Here is a 13,555-nt window from a genome sequence, read left to right as displayed (position 1 = left end):
TTTATATGAGAAAAATTTCCCCATTGTACTTCTCCCATCCCCCTTCTCCAAGTGCATCCCTCTTTCTCACCCTTCATTTATTTTTTTTGGAAGTCCTTCCAACATAATCTCTGTCTATGTAAATTCCTTTTAACTTCCCTAATAATAATAAAGCTCTAGGAGGTACATGAATCCCAAAGAGAAATTTAAACAGTTTAACGTTATTGAATCTCTTATGATTTCTCTTTCATATGCTTTCATATCCTTTTTATGCTTCTTCTGAGTCTTGGGTTTGAATGTCAAATTTTCTATTCAGTGCTGGCCTTCTCATCAGGAATGCTTAAAAATCTCATGTTTCATTAAATATCCATTTTTCTCATGAAGGATTATACTCAGTTTTTCTAGGTAGGTTATTCTTCATTGTAGTTCTAGCTCCTTTGCCTTCTGAATGATCATATTCTAAGCCCTCTACTCCTGCAATGTGGAAGCTACTAAATCTTGTGTGATCCTAACTGTGATTCCATAATATTTGAATTGTTTCTTTCTAGATGCTTGTAATATTTTCCCTATTACCTGGGAATTCTGGGATTTGGCTATAACAGTCCTAGGAGTTTTTATTTAGGGATCTCTTTTAGGAGGTGATTGGTGTATTATTTTGATTTCCATTTTACTCTCTAAATCAAACATACCAGGGCAGTTTTCCTTAACAATTTCTTTAAATATGATGTCTATGCTCTTTTTTTGATAATGGCTTTCTGGTAGTTCCATAATTCTTAGATTATCACTCCTAAATCTTTTTTCCAGGTCAGTTTTTTTTTTCCTGGTGATATATTTTACATTTCTTCTTTTTTCCCCCAGTCTTTTGACTTTATCTTGTTTCTTTAATGTCTCACAGTCATTAGCTTCCACTTACCCAAATCTAATTTTTAAGGAATTATTTTCTTCAGTGAGCTTTTGCACATCTTTTTCCACTTGGCCTATTCTGCATTTTAAGGAGTTCTTCAGTAAATTTTTTTTGTCTCTTTTACCATTATACCAATTCTGTTTTTTATGGTCTTATTTTCTTTAATGTGGGCAGTGGGTCCTCTTTAACCAAGCTGTTCTCTTTTTATAATTTTCTTGCATCACTCTCATTTCTTTTCCCAATTTTTCCTCTACCAATCTTATCTATTTCTTTAACTCTTCCAGGAATTCTTGTCCGGCTTTGGTTCTATTAGCATTTTTCTTTGAGGTTTTGGTGTAGCTATTTTCCCCATTTTTGTCTTCTTTTGAGTTTGTTCTTGGTATTCTGACACTTTAGTAGCTTTTTTATTATAAAAGTATTTTATTATTTTCCAGTTACATGTAGAGATAGTTTTCGACATTTGTTTTTCTTTCTTTTTTTTTTGTGGGTCAGTGAGGGTTAAGTGACTTGCCCAGGGTCACACAGCTAGTAAGCATCAAGTGTCTGAGGCTGGATTTGAACTCAGGTCCTCCTGAATCCAGGGCTGGTGCTTTATCCATTGCACGACCTAGCTGCCCCCAACATTTGTTTTTATAAGATTTCTAGTTTCTAATTTTTCTCCCTCCCTTCCCCCCTCCCCAAGACAGCAAGTAATCTGATATAGGTTATATATGTACAATAACATTAAACATATTTCTTCATTAGTCATGTTATAAGAGAAGAATCAGAGCAAAACGGAAAAACCTCAGAAAAGAAAAACAACAGCACCAAAAACAAAAGAAATAGTATGGTTCAATCTGCATCCATATTCCACGGTTCTTTTTTTTCTGGATTTGGAGAGCCTTTTCCATCATGAGTCCTTTGGAACTATCTTGTACCATTGTGTTGCTGAGAAGAATCAAGTTTATCACAGTTGATCAACACATAATGTTGATGATACTGTGTACAATGTTCTCCTGGTTCTGCTCATCTAACTCATCAATTCATGCAAGTCCTTCCAGGTTTCTCTGAAATCTACCTGCTCATCGTTTCTTACAGCACAATAGAATTCCATTACATTTCTATACCACAACTTGTTCAGCCATTCCCCAATTGATGGGCAGCCCCTCAATTCCCAATTCCTTGCCACCACAAAAAAAGCAGCTATAAATATTTTTGTACATGATTTTTTTTTGTTTGCTTATTTTTCCAGCCCATTTTTTAAAACTTTGAATATTATGTTAAAGTTGGGCTCAGCTCATCTGGGGATAGGGAGGCACTGTCTCAAGTGTGATACTGTTTTCAGCACTAGCTCTGGGGATCTGCATGTTTTCAGTGATTCCAAGTGGTATGATCTGGGGAGAGGTGTGGTTGCTACTCTCCTGGTCTATGCTCTGGTTTTTACCAGAAAAGGCTCCTATTCCTCTGCATCTATAAGCTCTGGTGTTCCTCTTTACTTTGGAACAGTGACCAGGGCCCCTGCTCCCTTGTAACAAATCACCAGGGCTCCTCTTCACTCTGGAACTGAGACCCAAAACTGGGTATGGGTGATAGAGTTGCTAATCAGCAACAGCTGTACCCAGTGCCAGCAACAGGTTCCCCTGTAATCTATTTCTGACCAGTTAGTGTCTCTGGGCAGAAAGCTCCCAAAGCTTCTATGATTGCTGTGGCTGCCTCAGTTTGTGTACACTCCAGACAGGCATCCACCCCAGACCTCTCCTGTGGACCTCCAAAGTTTTCTTAGGCTGAAAAAATGTCTTAACCTGACCTTTTATTGGCTCTGCCACTCGAAAAGCTCATTTGAGGTGTTATGTTAAAGTTGTTTGGAGGGGAATATTGAGAGAGGTCAGCTGAGTTGCTGCCTCTAACATACCACCTTGACTCTATCAGGAAAGACTTCTAGAAGATGAGATTTAAGTGAGGCCTTAAGGGAAGCCAGGAAGTACAGGTGAGGCAGAAGAGAATTTCAAGCATGGGAGGACAGCCAGTGAAAAAGGACCAAGACAGGAAACATAGTCTCTTTTGTATGGAATAGCAGGATGGCTAACGTCACTAGATCCTAGAGGATAAGGTCAGAGTAGGGGAGATGAGGATATTGCAGGTGGTAGGTGACAGAGCTATTGTATCCTAGGAATGCCTTTGAGGTCTCTAACAAATTGTAACGATTGGAATGACGCCACCTGCTAGATATTTACTGTAGAAGAGTTCTGCCCATGAAGGGAAGGTCTTTGAGGGCAAGACCAGGAGTCAGGAAGTGACGCGGGCTAGTGGGAGGAGGAAGGAAGAGACTGGCGCTCAGTCTCGCTCTCTTTCCTGGGGACGCTGGCGGAGAAGGGAGCTAGAAATGTGCTCTCCCTTTAATAGATAGGAATCTAGGCCTTTCTCTCTCTTTACCAAATTCTTATTCTCCTTAATAAATGCTTAAAAGTCTAACTCTTGCTAAAGCTTATAATTTATTGGCGACCACTCATTAGATATTTTAGACAGACTAGCTAGAATTTTAGCCCTTAACAGATGGCTGACCACGAAGAGGAAAGCTAACCCTCAGTCTTCTTCTGATCTTCTGGTTGGGTAAGAAATTTCCCCTCCCTCTCCCTTTAAACTGCTAAGTACTGGCGCACTGGCTGTGTTTTCCCTTTAAATTTTTTCGAATGGACCTTTTAAACTCCCTAATTAGCCTATTTTTGATTTTAGTCTGTTTAACCAGACAAATGGGAGATAAGATCATGTTAATGCTTTGTTTTTCTGGATTTTCTATTTTTCTTTTTATTTTTGTTAGAAGAGCCAGCAACTTACTCACACAAGGAAATATCTCTCCCTCTCCCAACCATGCTTTTTCAGAGAAACCTGAAGAGATTCCTGCAGCTTTTCCCAGTTCTAACACTAATTGTTGCTTTAATTTTGCATGCCTGGAGGCAATGACCCACCCTCTAGAAGCTTTTAATCCCCTAGCACCTGGAGGAAAAGTGGGGGAAGAAGAATCCAGGCCTGAGTTCAAAATCAAGTCTGATTCAAATTGCTCTGGTCCCTCCCCTCCTCTCCAGACCCCACCCTCTACTCCCCCCATGGCCAAGCCCATAGCTTCCCCTGCCCGGGAAGTCCAAAGATCTAATGCGCATGCTCAACTTTCTCTAACTACATTTGCAGCTTCAGGCTCAGCCCTTCCCCGGCCTGGCTGTGCTTTTGAGACAATCTTAGAAAACCCTTTAAATTCCACATATGCCCGTTTTGTTCATAATTTTGCTAACCTGCTTTTGTCTTTAATTAGTAATCTTATAAAGCATTTGTATGGTGAAAAGACTGACAGACAATATAGAGGGGTTAAAGAAGAAAAACTTAAGCTGAATAAGAATGACAATCATCACCATAGTTCAAGACTCCGATTCTTTTGCCATGGAAGTATATATATTTTACAGAAATGTAGAAGTAAACAGCAAGGTATTGATATGAGTATTGGGGATTTTAGATATCGGAATCAAAAGTGTTCTGAATTCATTCAGAGTGATAGTATCAGTTCAGAGGTTACATAGGATTTCTATGCTATTACATATACATTTTGAAATTAATGGTATGGGTTTATTTTCATAGAGATTTTCAGGCTTTTGAGATTGTGTCTTATACTTAGTTTGTAAAACAAGGAGAATATTTGTAAAAGCTTTTTATAGTCATGTGATCAAGTTTATATTTTATAATACTCTTATTAATATTAAGTTCATATTCATTTAGATTTCCCTAGTTTGAATTTCATTGTCTTATTATTCCACGTGTATTTTCTTCTATTCATTCATCTATCTAATTTTGAAACATGGTTTTGATTTCATAATACAATGTTAATTCTAGGAGTATTGTGCTCCCATATTCTGAGTTGTTTGTTTTTGTTATTTTTTCTCAACTGATTATTTGATCAAACTCTTTAAAGCATTTCCTTGGCAAATTGGTTGCCATGGCAAGTGTAAATTGATTCTAGAAGTATTATTTTTGATAAGCATATTCCAAAAAAAAAAAAAGAGGGGAACATTTGTAAAAGTTTTCTTTTTTCAAAAAAAGTTTTCTTTGAGATTCTGTTGTGCTTTAACTTGTATTTAAATATGTTCAGATTGTTCAAAAAAGTAATTGTATACTAAGTTAAAAAAGGGGTATTATTTGAAATTGTTGCATAATTATATATTGTGTTCTGAGTCAAGATGTATTCACATTTTTTGCAATCATTTATTATCCTCAATTTTTAAATCCATATGAGACTTGGATTATGGGAACTTATCATTTAAGACATTAATTACCTTTATTCTGAGTTATCAGATGCCAGTTGGCCAAGATGCCATCCAATCACAAGAGGAATACATGCAAGAGCAGACACTGAACTGTCACATGAGGGGAGAAATGCATGAAGTCAAGGTATGGCCGAGGGAACGGCTTTTGACTAATGTTGAGGTTGGATTCTCTTGGTTTAATATTTTATTTTATTTTTCCCCACAATATTGTACAGATGGCTGGAAGTATTCATCCCACCCATCTCACTCCTACACCTGGCTTCTATGCTCCCTCCTATATGCCTGATGCCATGGACATCTCAATCCCATGCATCTGATTAAGTTTGACTCAGTTTCCTCCAATATGTTTGGTGGCATGGACATATATTCCATCCACCTATTTTAAGCCTGGCATACTGCATGGACAGTACATATTGCTCAAGTGTGGGAATGCTCATATCCCATCATTTCTCTGTTCTTTTATGGTAACCCCCATAATTATCTCAGGTGTCATGATAAATAACAGTGTTGAATTTGGCCTTGACACCTGTTACCAATTATATTAGATTTTCTAATTTCTCATAATGGCATGAGGATAATTAGGCAGATGATGCAAAAAGTGATGAAACAAAGATAAAAATTATTTTTAAAAATTAATATCGCAGCAATTGTCTTCTCAATTACTCTCCATAAGGGGGGACTATAATAATAATGTAATTTTAAAGAATGGTTCAATTTTTGTTTTATTGTATGTTTCACGTGTTAACAACTAAGATTCTGTATTCCCTTAGACATGTTTTTGAGAACTTTCATTGTTTGATTTGATTATTGACAAAGCTATTTTAAAGTTGTATTAAGCTCAATTTTGTAGGAAATTTCCTGGCTGATTACCAGTATCCACACATCAACCCCTGAAAAGACTTCCATTCCACGACTACACCTAGAGGACATCTGAGAAAAGACTTCAGAGACTTTAAATGAACAGTTTTGATTTGTTGTTTTTGTTGTTTTTTTTCTCTTTCTGTTATAATATACACCATCTGTAACATGTATTCTCTGCAGAGGCCCTCCCTTTGCAAGACTAATGTCAAAGCGTCGGTTCATGAGGACAAAAAATCGCCCCTCTGGACAAAACTTTCCTCTCTTCCTTTTCTATATTGTTGTTCACATATTATTAGTTAGCAATAGTTATTATATTGTTTTTACTGTTCCGTCAAGGAAACATTTTGTTTCTTGAGGAACAACAGGGGGGACTGTAACGATTGGAATGACGCCACCTGCTAGATACTTACTGTAGAAGAGTTCTGCCCATGAAGGGAAGGTCTTTGAGGGCAAGACCAGGAGTCAGGAAGTGACGCGGGCTAGTGGGAGGAGGAAGGAAGAGACTGGCGCTCAGTCTCGCTCTCTTTCCTGGGGACGCTGGCGGAGAAGGGAGCTAGAAATGTGCTCTCCCTTTAATAGATAGGAATCTAGGCCTTTCTCTCTCTTTACCAAATTCTTATTCTCCTTAATAAATGCTTAAAAGTCTAACTCTTGCTAAAGCTTATAATTTATTGGCGACCACTCATTAGATATTTTAGACAGACTAGCTAGAATTTTAGCCCTTAACAAAATCTTAGAATCTGCAACAATCCATGGAGATCCCCCCAGAAGGGATGTAGCCTAAGAGATTATTTGTAAGTGTTACAGAATTTCTCCCTAAACTCCCATGAGGCAACCACAAAGTAGCAAATGGAAACAAACTATCATCTTGGAAATCGGAATGGTAAGGTAACATTGTAACAGCAGGAACCTTTTTAAAAATTCTGATACAGAATATCAATAAAGAATCAGGAAACAATGAGAATGTGACGGTGAGTCTTGAGTGGGAGGGTGGAGGGTTGGAACTAGGAGCCCTAATTCCATCTCTCTTGTTTCCTGACACAGAAATATCCCTAAGTGGAGAAAGCGATTCACAATGAGGTGGAAACAACCCTCAAGAGCATCCAGTTCCCTATGCTTGGATTCTCCATTCACCAAGCTCTGACATGTTTTTAAGTGGATTCACTGAAACAGCTGAGGATGCTTACCCTGGAGAAAAGACTCCAGTCCAGAATTCTTAGGAGAACTTCAAATATTTAAAGGTCTATCATGTAGAGGGCAGCTAGGTGGTGAAGTGGATAATTCAGGAGGACCTGAATTCAAATGCGGCCTCAGACACTTGACACTTACTAGCTGTGTGACCCTAGGCAAGTCACTTAACCCTCATTGCCCCCCCCCCAAAAAAAGATCATGTGACTCATCAGGTGGGAGAGCTTTGCACAGCAGTCCTCCAAAGACAGAATGTATCTCCTGTCTGTCTGCAGAGACCCCAACTTCCTCATGGCTTTCCAACCATTGCATTCATTAATCAGATCAGACAAGGATTTTGACAGGCACCTGATTCTATTCTATATAAAGGTAGAGAAAGGAAAGATTCATAAGTAATAACAATAGTGGTAAGCAATTGAAAAAGAAGTCATTTGTAAGGAAACAGGTGCCTAATCTGAGAAGGGGAATAGAATTATTTTGTTCCCCTAAGATCTACCCTTTCCCATAGTAAGGAGGGACCAGGAATAAATCTCAGTTTATTTAATCGATTTAGAGAAGTCTCAGCTAGATGGTGAAGTGGATAGAGTGCTAGGCCTGGAGTCAGGAAGACTCATCTTCCTGGGTTCAAATCTGCCCTTAGATATTCATTAGCTGTGTGACCCTAGGTAATCACTTAATCCTTTTTGCCTCATTTTCCTCATCTACAAAATAAGCTGGAGAAAAGAAAGGGCAATCCACTCTAGGATCTTCCAAGAAAAGCACAAATGGGGTCACAAAGAGTTGAAGACACAACTGAACAACAACAGTTGTTTATTGAAGAGCTGAGGTTTAGGCTAATCTCCCTTTAACAGTCTGGGTATGTGGGGGCAGGTAGGTGGTGCGGTGGATAAAGCACCGGCCCTGTATTCAGGAGGACCTGGGTTCAAATGTGGCCTCAGACCCTTGACACTTACTAGCTGTGTGACTCTGGGCAAGTCACTTAACCCCAATTGTCTCACCAAAAAAACAAAAACAAAAACAGTCAAGGTATGTGTTGGGAGGTACAGAGGGAGGTGTGCAACTGCTCTGCAATATCACTAGTGGACTCCATCAGTTTTTAGTCTGGGGGAAGGGCTATTCTCTTTTCTGAATCCTTCCCAGAGGAAGGAGGGACAGAGGGGCATCAGGAGGAATTCAGAAGCCACCTCATCTTGCCTGCTCACTTCTTTCCAGAGTGAAGCTGCTCACTCTTCCAGATGTCCCACTCATCCCCCCAAACAATCCCAGCTAGACAAGTTCAAAGACATCACCAAACTTGTGAACTCTGAGCATTGTGTCTGCTGAAGTCTCCCATCTCTATTGCAAGGTGCTCACTGGAGATGCTAGAATATCATTCTATGATTTGGAGTTGGCTCCTCACCTGCTACCTTGGGCAAGTCAGTGTATCACACCACCACCTCTTGGCTTGTCACTTTTTCGGAGGGTATTGGGCCAGATAATCTCTATGGTCCCTTCCAGCTCAGAACCAAAAATCTGATAAACTTAAGATAAAACTGAGTTTTTGAATCTGCACCTGAATACAAGGGGGGAAACGGTGTTTGAAGTAGGATGGGAGAGTGAGAAGAACATTGAACCAAGAGTCAGAAAACCTGGCTTCAAACCCCAAAGCCATCACTAGGTCCTAATGTAATGGAAGACAAGTCATTTCCTCCCCCCAGAAGGCTCCATTTTCTTATCTGCAAAATGAACTGTATTGGGGCAGCTAGGTGGCGAAGTGGATAGAGCACTGGCCCTGGATTCAGGAGGACCTGAGTTCAAATCCAGCCTCAGACACTTAACAATTACTAGCTGTGTGACCCTGGGCAAGTCACTTAACCCCAATTGGCTCACCAAAAAAAGTTTTTAAAAAAATGAACTGTATTTCTATTTCAGGGCCGCAGTGAGGAAAGCACTTTGAAATGTATCATTTGCTATAGAAATGACTGTGGTCCTCAGAAGAATAACAGTCACTGCCTTCAGCAACTCGTGCATATGTGGACTTCCATCCTCTGTCCCCTATCTTAATGAGGAAAGTCCTTATTTGGGGCAGTGCTGCCCAGCCCCATATCTCTGCAAGGTCTATATCCTAGATGTTCTGATGACTGTCCAACAAAGTGGGACGTTTATCCTGAGGAAACAAAGTACTTGGGGGGCAGCTAGGTGGTGCAGTGGATAGAGCACCGGCCCTGGATTCAGGAGGACCTGAGTTCAAATCCGGCCTAAGACACTTAACAATTACTAGCTGTGTGACCCTGGGCAAGTCACTTAACCCCAATTGCCTCACCCAAAAAAAAAAGAAAGAAAGAAAGAAAAAAGAAAGTACTTGGGAAGTATCCATTATGTTTGCTACATAGCTGACCTAATCTTACCCCTTTCTCCCATTCTGCTCCCAGGAGGGTTAGGGAGGATTTCCTATTTCCATGATTTTCTAGGGACCACTTGACCATCTTGGGGTACCAAACCAGGTAAGATCAAGCTAAGTCTGAGAATACAGTCAGAAAATGCCATTTGGATTGATGAAACTTCATCTTGGGAATCTGGAGAGAATCACCACAGAAAACTTACCATCCCATGAATCCTGGTGGGGAGTAATTTCTTCACCCAAATGACCCAATTTATTGCTTTATATCCTTTCTCTGGGGCCTTCTACACTTCGTGGCTCTGGCTGGTTTATGGTTTTTCTTTGTATGATTCTCCTTAGACATCATTTCTTATCGAGGTTCCCAATTTGCTTCCCATGTCTGGATGGCCCTGTGTCCATTGGCCTGTAACCTATCAATGACAAATGAGTAGACAGGCTCACTCATTATATACTGCAGAGGAGTACCAACAGAATACCTAATTCTTATTGATGACTCTTTATATAATTTGTATTTGACATCATTCTATACCCTTTGACTCTCTTTTTCTGCCTTTCCTTCCATACTTAAAAAAATTTTTTTTGAGGGGCAATGAGGGTTAAGTGACTTGCCCAGGGTCACACAGCTAGTAAGTGTCAAGTGTCTGAGGCTGCATTTGAACTCAGGTCCTCCTGAATCCAGGGTCAGTGCTTTATCCACTGCGCCACCTAGCTGCCTCATACTTTTTTCTCTTGGAATTCTGGCTTCCTGGCTACTACCACTGCCTGGATAGCCAACTATGGAACATTCACAGAATATAGATACAAGCAGAGGAAAAGGCCTGTATGGACTATGCTGACCACCACCACTGAGATGGGGCCATAGTTTATGGGGCAAGGTCCAGCTTTATTAGAACAGCAAAGATTCCCTCTCCCTATCCATCTCCCCCTTTTCCCCAATAAAACTGGGCCTTTGGGGGCAGCTAGGTGGCCCTGGAGTCAGGAGGACCTGAGTTCAAATCTGGCCTCAGACACTTGGCCCTTACTAGCTGTGTGACCCTGGGCAAGTCACTTAACCCCAATTACCTCATCAAAAAAAGAAAAAGAAAGAACTGGGCCTTTGGCTGCCATCACCAACACCTGCATTCACCTTGGAAAATGGCCCATACGTTCCAACTTTTATCCATCTTAACTAGGAAGGTTACTTAAAGCTAGAGCAGAAGGCCATCTGTTCCTATCCTGGGATCAATGATCATGTTTGGGCTGGGCTACTATGTGAACCTCCAGCCTACTCCAGATTCCCAAGAGGAAGTTCCATCAATCCAAATGTCACTTTCTGACTGTTTCATCAGACTTAGCTTGAACCTGACTGGTTCAGTGCCCTGGGATGGTCAAGTGGTCCCTAGGGAATCATGGAAGTATAGAAAGCAGAGAGGGAGGAAAAAGGAAGGAAGGAGAGGAGAGGAGAGGAAGGGAGGGGAAGGGAGGGGAACTGAGGGGAGCTGAGGGGAGGGAAGGAGGGAGGAACAGAAGGAAGGAGGAAATAAGTATTTATTAAGTAATTTGCCTTAGAGTCATACAGCTAGTGAGCATCTGAGGTCAAATATGAACTCAAGTCAGTTCCTGAGTCCAGGCCTAACAGTCTCTCCACTGCGCCACCTAACTGCCAAGTTAGGAAAAACTTCCTAACAACTAATGTTCCTAAGTAAAACGGAATGGGCTGGGGGCAGCTAGGTGGCTCAGTGGATAGAACATCAGCCCTGGAGTCAGGAGTACCTGAGTTCAAATCCAGCCTCAGACACTTGACACTTACTAGCTGTGTGATCCTGGGCAAGTCACTTAACCCTCATTGCCCCACAAAAAACAAACAAAAAAGGTAGAGCTTTCTCTTCAGTTGTCTGTAAGGTGCTTGGTTCTTCTTCGGAAGCTAAGGCCACGTTGGGGTGACCCCTCACTTCAGCTGGCGGCTAGCACCACTACAAACAAATCTCTCCTCATCCATCTCCTGAAATGGCCGTCTCCGAGCTCGCTTGCATCTACTCTGCTCTCATCCTTCACGACGATGAGGTTACGGTCACGGAGGATAAAATTAATGCCCTCATTAAAGCAGCAGGTATAAATGTTGAACCGTTCTGGCCTGGATTATTTGCAAAGGCCCTGAACAATGTAAACATTGCTAGTCTCATCTGCAATGTGGGAGTTGGTGGACCTGCCCCAGCAGCTGGTGGTGCTGCCCCAGCTGAGGAGAAGAAAGAGGAAGCAAAAAGAGAAGAGTCCGAGGAGTCTGATGATGACATGGGCTTTGGTCTGTTTGACTAAATATATTTTTGAAACATTAAATAAAAAGCTTAACTTAAAAAAAAAGGTAGAAAATGGAATGGGCTGCCTTCAAGCAGTCAGCAAGTACTAAGGGTCTGCTGTGCTAGCATCCAAGGATACAAAACCAAAACTGAAACAGTTCTTGCTGTCAAGGACCTTACATTCCACTGATCAAATGAAGTAATATACATAAAGCACTTTGAAAACTGTAAAGTATTCTACATGTTAGGTATTATTACTGTTACCATGGGAGACAACATGCTTATATTTTCATATATACAAAATGCATGGCAGTTTGGTGAGAGGGCACGAGGGAGAGGCATCATGTAGAAGTAAGTTAGAGGGAACAAGGGCTACTAAGAGACAGAGGGAAGGAGGGAACACATTCCTGGCATGGGAGACAGCCAGCCAGCACAAATGTACAAAGGTATAATGTGTGTCCTATGTGAGGAACAAGAAGGCCAGTTTGTATGGACCGTAGGATATAAGCCTTTGAAAAGGTAGGTTTGGAGTTCACAATTCAATGCACTTGGCATTTATCGAGCATCTCTTATGTACCAGGCCCTACTTGCCTGAAGAAGTACTGAGAATACAAACATAAAGCTGTCCTGATGTTTGTATCCAATGCTGCAGGTATTTGCAGGGCATCTTGGTTACTCATGCCTTAAATACAGGAGCCACGGAGGGTATTAATAGGCACAACACATGGCGAATGAGAAGAGGAGAGTTGCTTTGTTTTGTAGTGATGTGACATATTTGCCTGAGAACCATGCAAAACTCTCACTGTCTCACTGAGTCAGAGAGTTCAAGAAAGGCACTGTTTTTCTGCATTACCATGCCTGGTGTCATGAATTAGGAGTCTGGGGGAATGGGATCCAATCCTTTCTCTTTGCTTACGACATGTATGACCTTGAAACTGGCCTTCAGTTTACTCATTTGTAAAAATGGAGTGGTTGGCCTTGATTGGCTGAAGATCCCTTCGAGTTCTAAAAGCTGTGATACTCTTTATTTCACCACGGAAACAGTGAGGAGGGAATGAACACCAGGGGGCGGCTTTTCCATTCTGACCAGTGTTTGATTTGGTTCTTGGGAGTAGAGCTGCTACTACATTACCCATAAATGACCACAAGATGGCAGCAGAGTTCATGCCGCTGTCGTTGAAGACAGCTTTGTAGAGATAAGAGGCACAGAGACAGGGACACCCCCCCCACATCCCCCCCCCACATCCCCCCTTCTAACTGAATCCCTTAACAAGCTATTTTTCTCCCCAGTCAGTTCATCTCTGCTGTCCTCTCAGTCCAGCCCTGGGTCAAGAAGAGGACCATTGTCTGGCACCTATAATTTAAAGACCATCAGGCTGAGGTCACCCAACACCCTTGCTTGAAGGGGGCCTCTCAGCCCCCAGATGACTCACACAGATCAGACCATATTACCTCCCTATGCAAGAAACTCCCTATTTTTTTCAGAATCAAATATAAAATCCTCTGGTTCTTTTTTTTTTTTTTTTTAGTGAGACAATTGGGGTTAAGTGACTTGCCCAGTGTCACACAGCTAGTAAGTGTTAAGTGGTACTCCTGACCCTGACTCCAGGGCTGGTGCTCTATCCACTGCGCCACCTAGCTGCCCCAATCCTCTGGTTCTTAAGACTAGCTAAATGGT

General features: G+C 41.2%; 1 protein-coding gene across 4 annotated transcripts in view; it reads right to left on the bottom strand.

Annotated features, from left to right (window-relative positions):
- Positions 1–13,555, bottom strand: part of PKD2L1 (polycystin 2 like 1, transient receptor potential cation channel) — a 63,588-nt gene that overhangs the window by 44,653 nt on the left and 5,380 nt on the right. For 2 of the 4 annotated variants that reach the window (XM_043989948.1, XM_043989951.1), the window contains exon 2: positions 9,805–10,011. The exons of the other annotated variants lie outside the window; for them this stretch is intronic. Coding sequence is in view for 1 of the 2 variants with exons in the window: in XM_043989951.1 (XP_043845886.1) it covers positions 9,805–9,807 (3 nt within the window). In the remaining variant the exon portion in view is untranslated. The remainder of the gene's footprint in view (positions 1–9,804; positions 10,012–13,555) is intronic. 4 annotated transcript variants of the gene reach the window in all.

This window comes from Dromiciops gliroides, chromosome 2 (genome assembly GCF_019393635.1).
Source record: "Dromiciops gliroides isolate mDroGli1 chromosome 2, mDroGli1.pri, whole genome shotgun sequence".
In the NCBI taxonomy this organism is placed as follows: domain Eukaryota; kingdom Metazoa; phylum Chordata; class Mammalia; order Microbiotheria; family Microbiotheriidae; genus Dromiciops; species Dromiciops gliroides.
The sequence above is the reverse complement of the archived record's forward strand: the minus strand, read 5'-3'. Positions and strand labels throughout refer to the sequence as shown.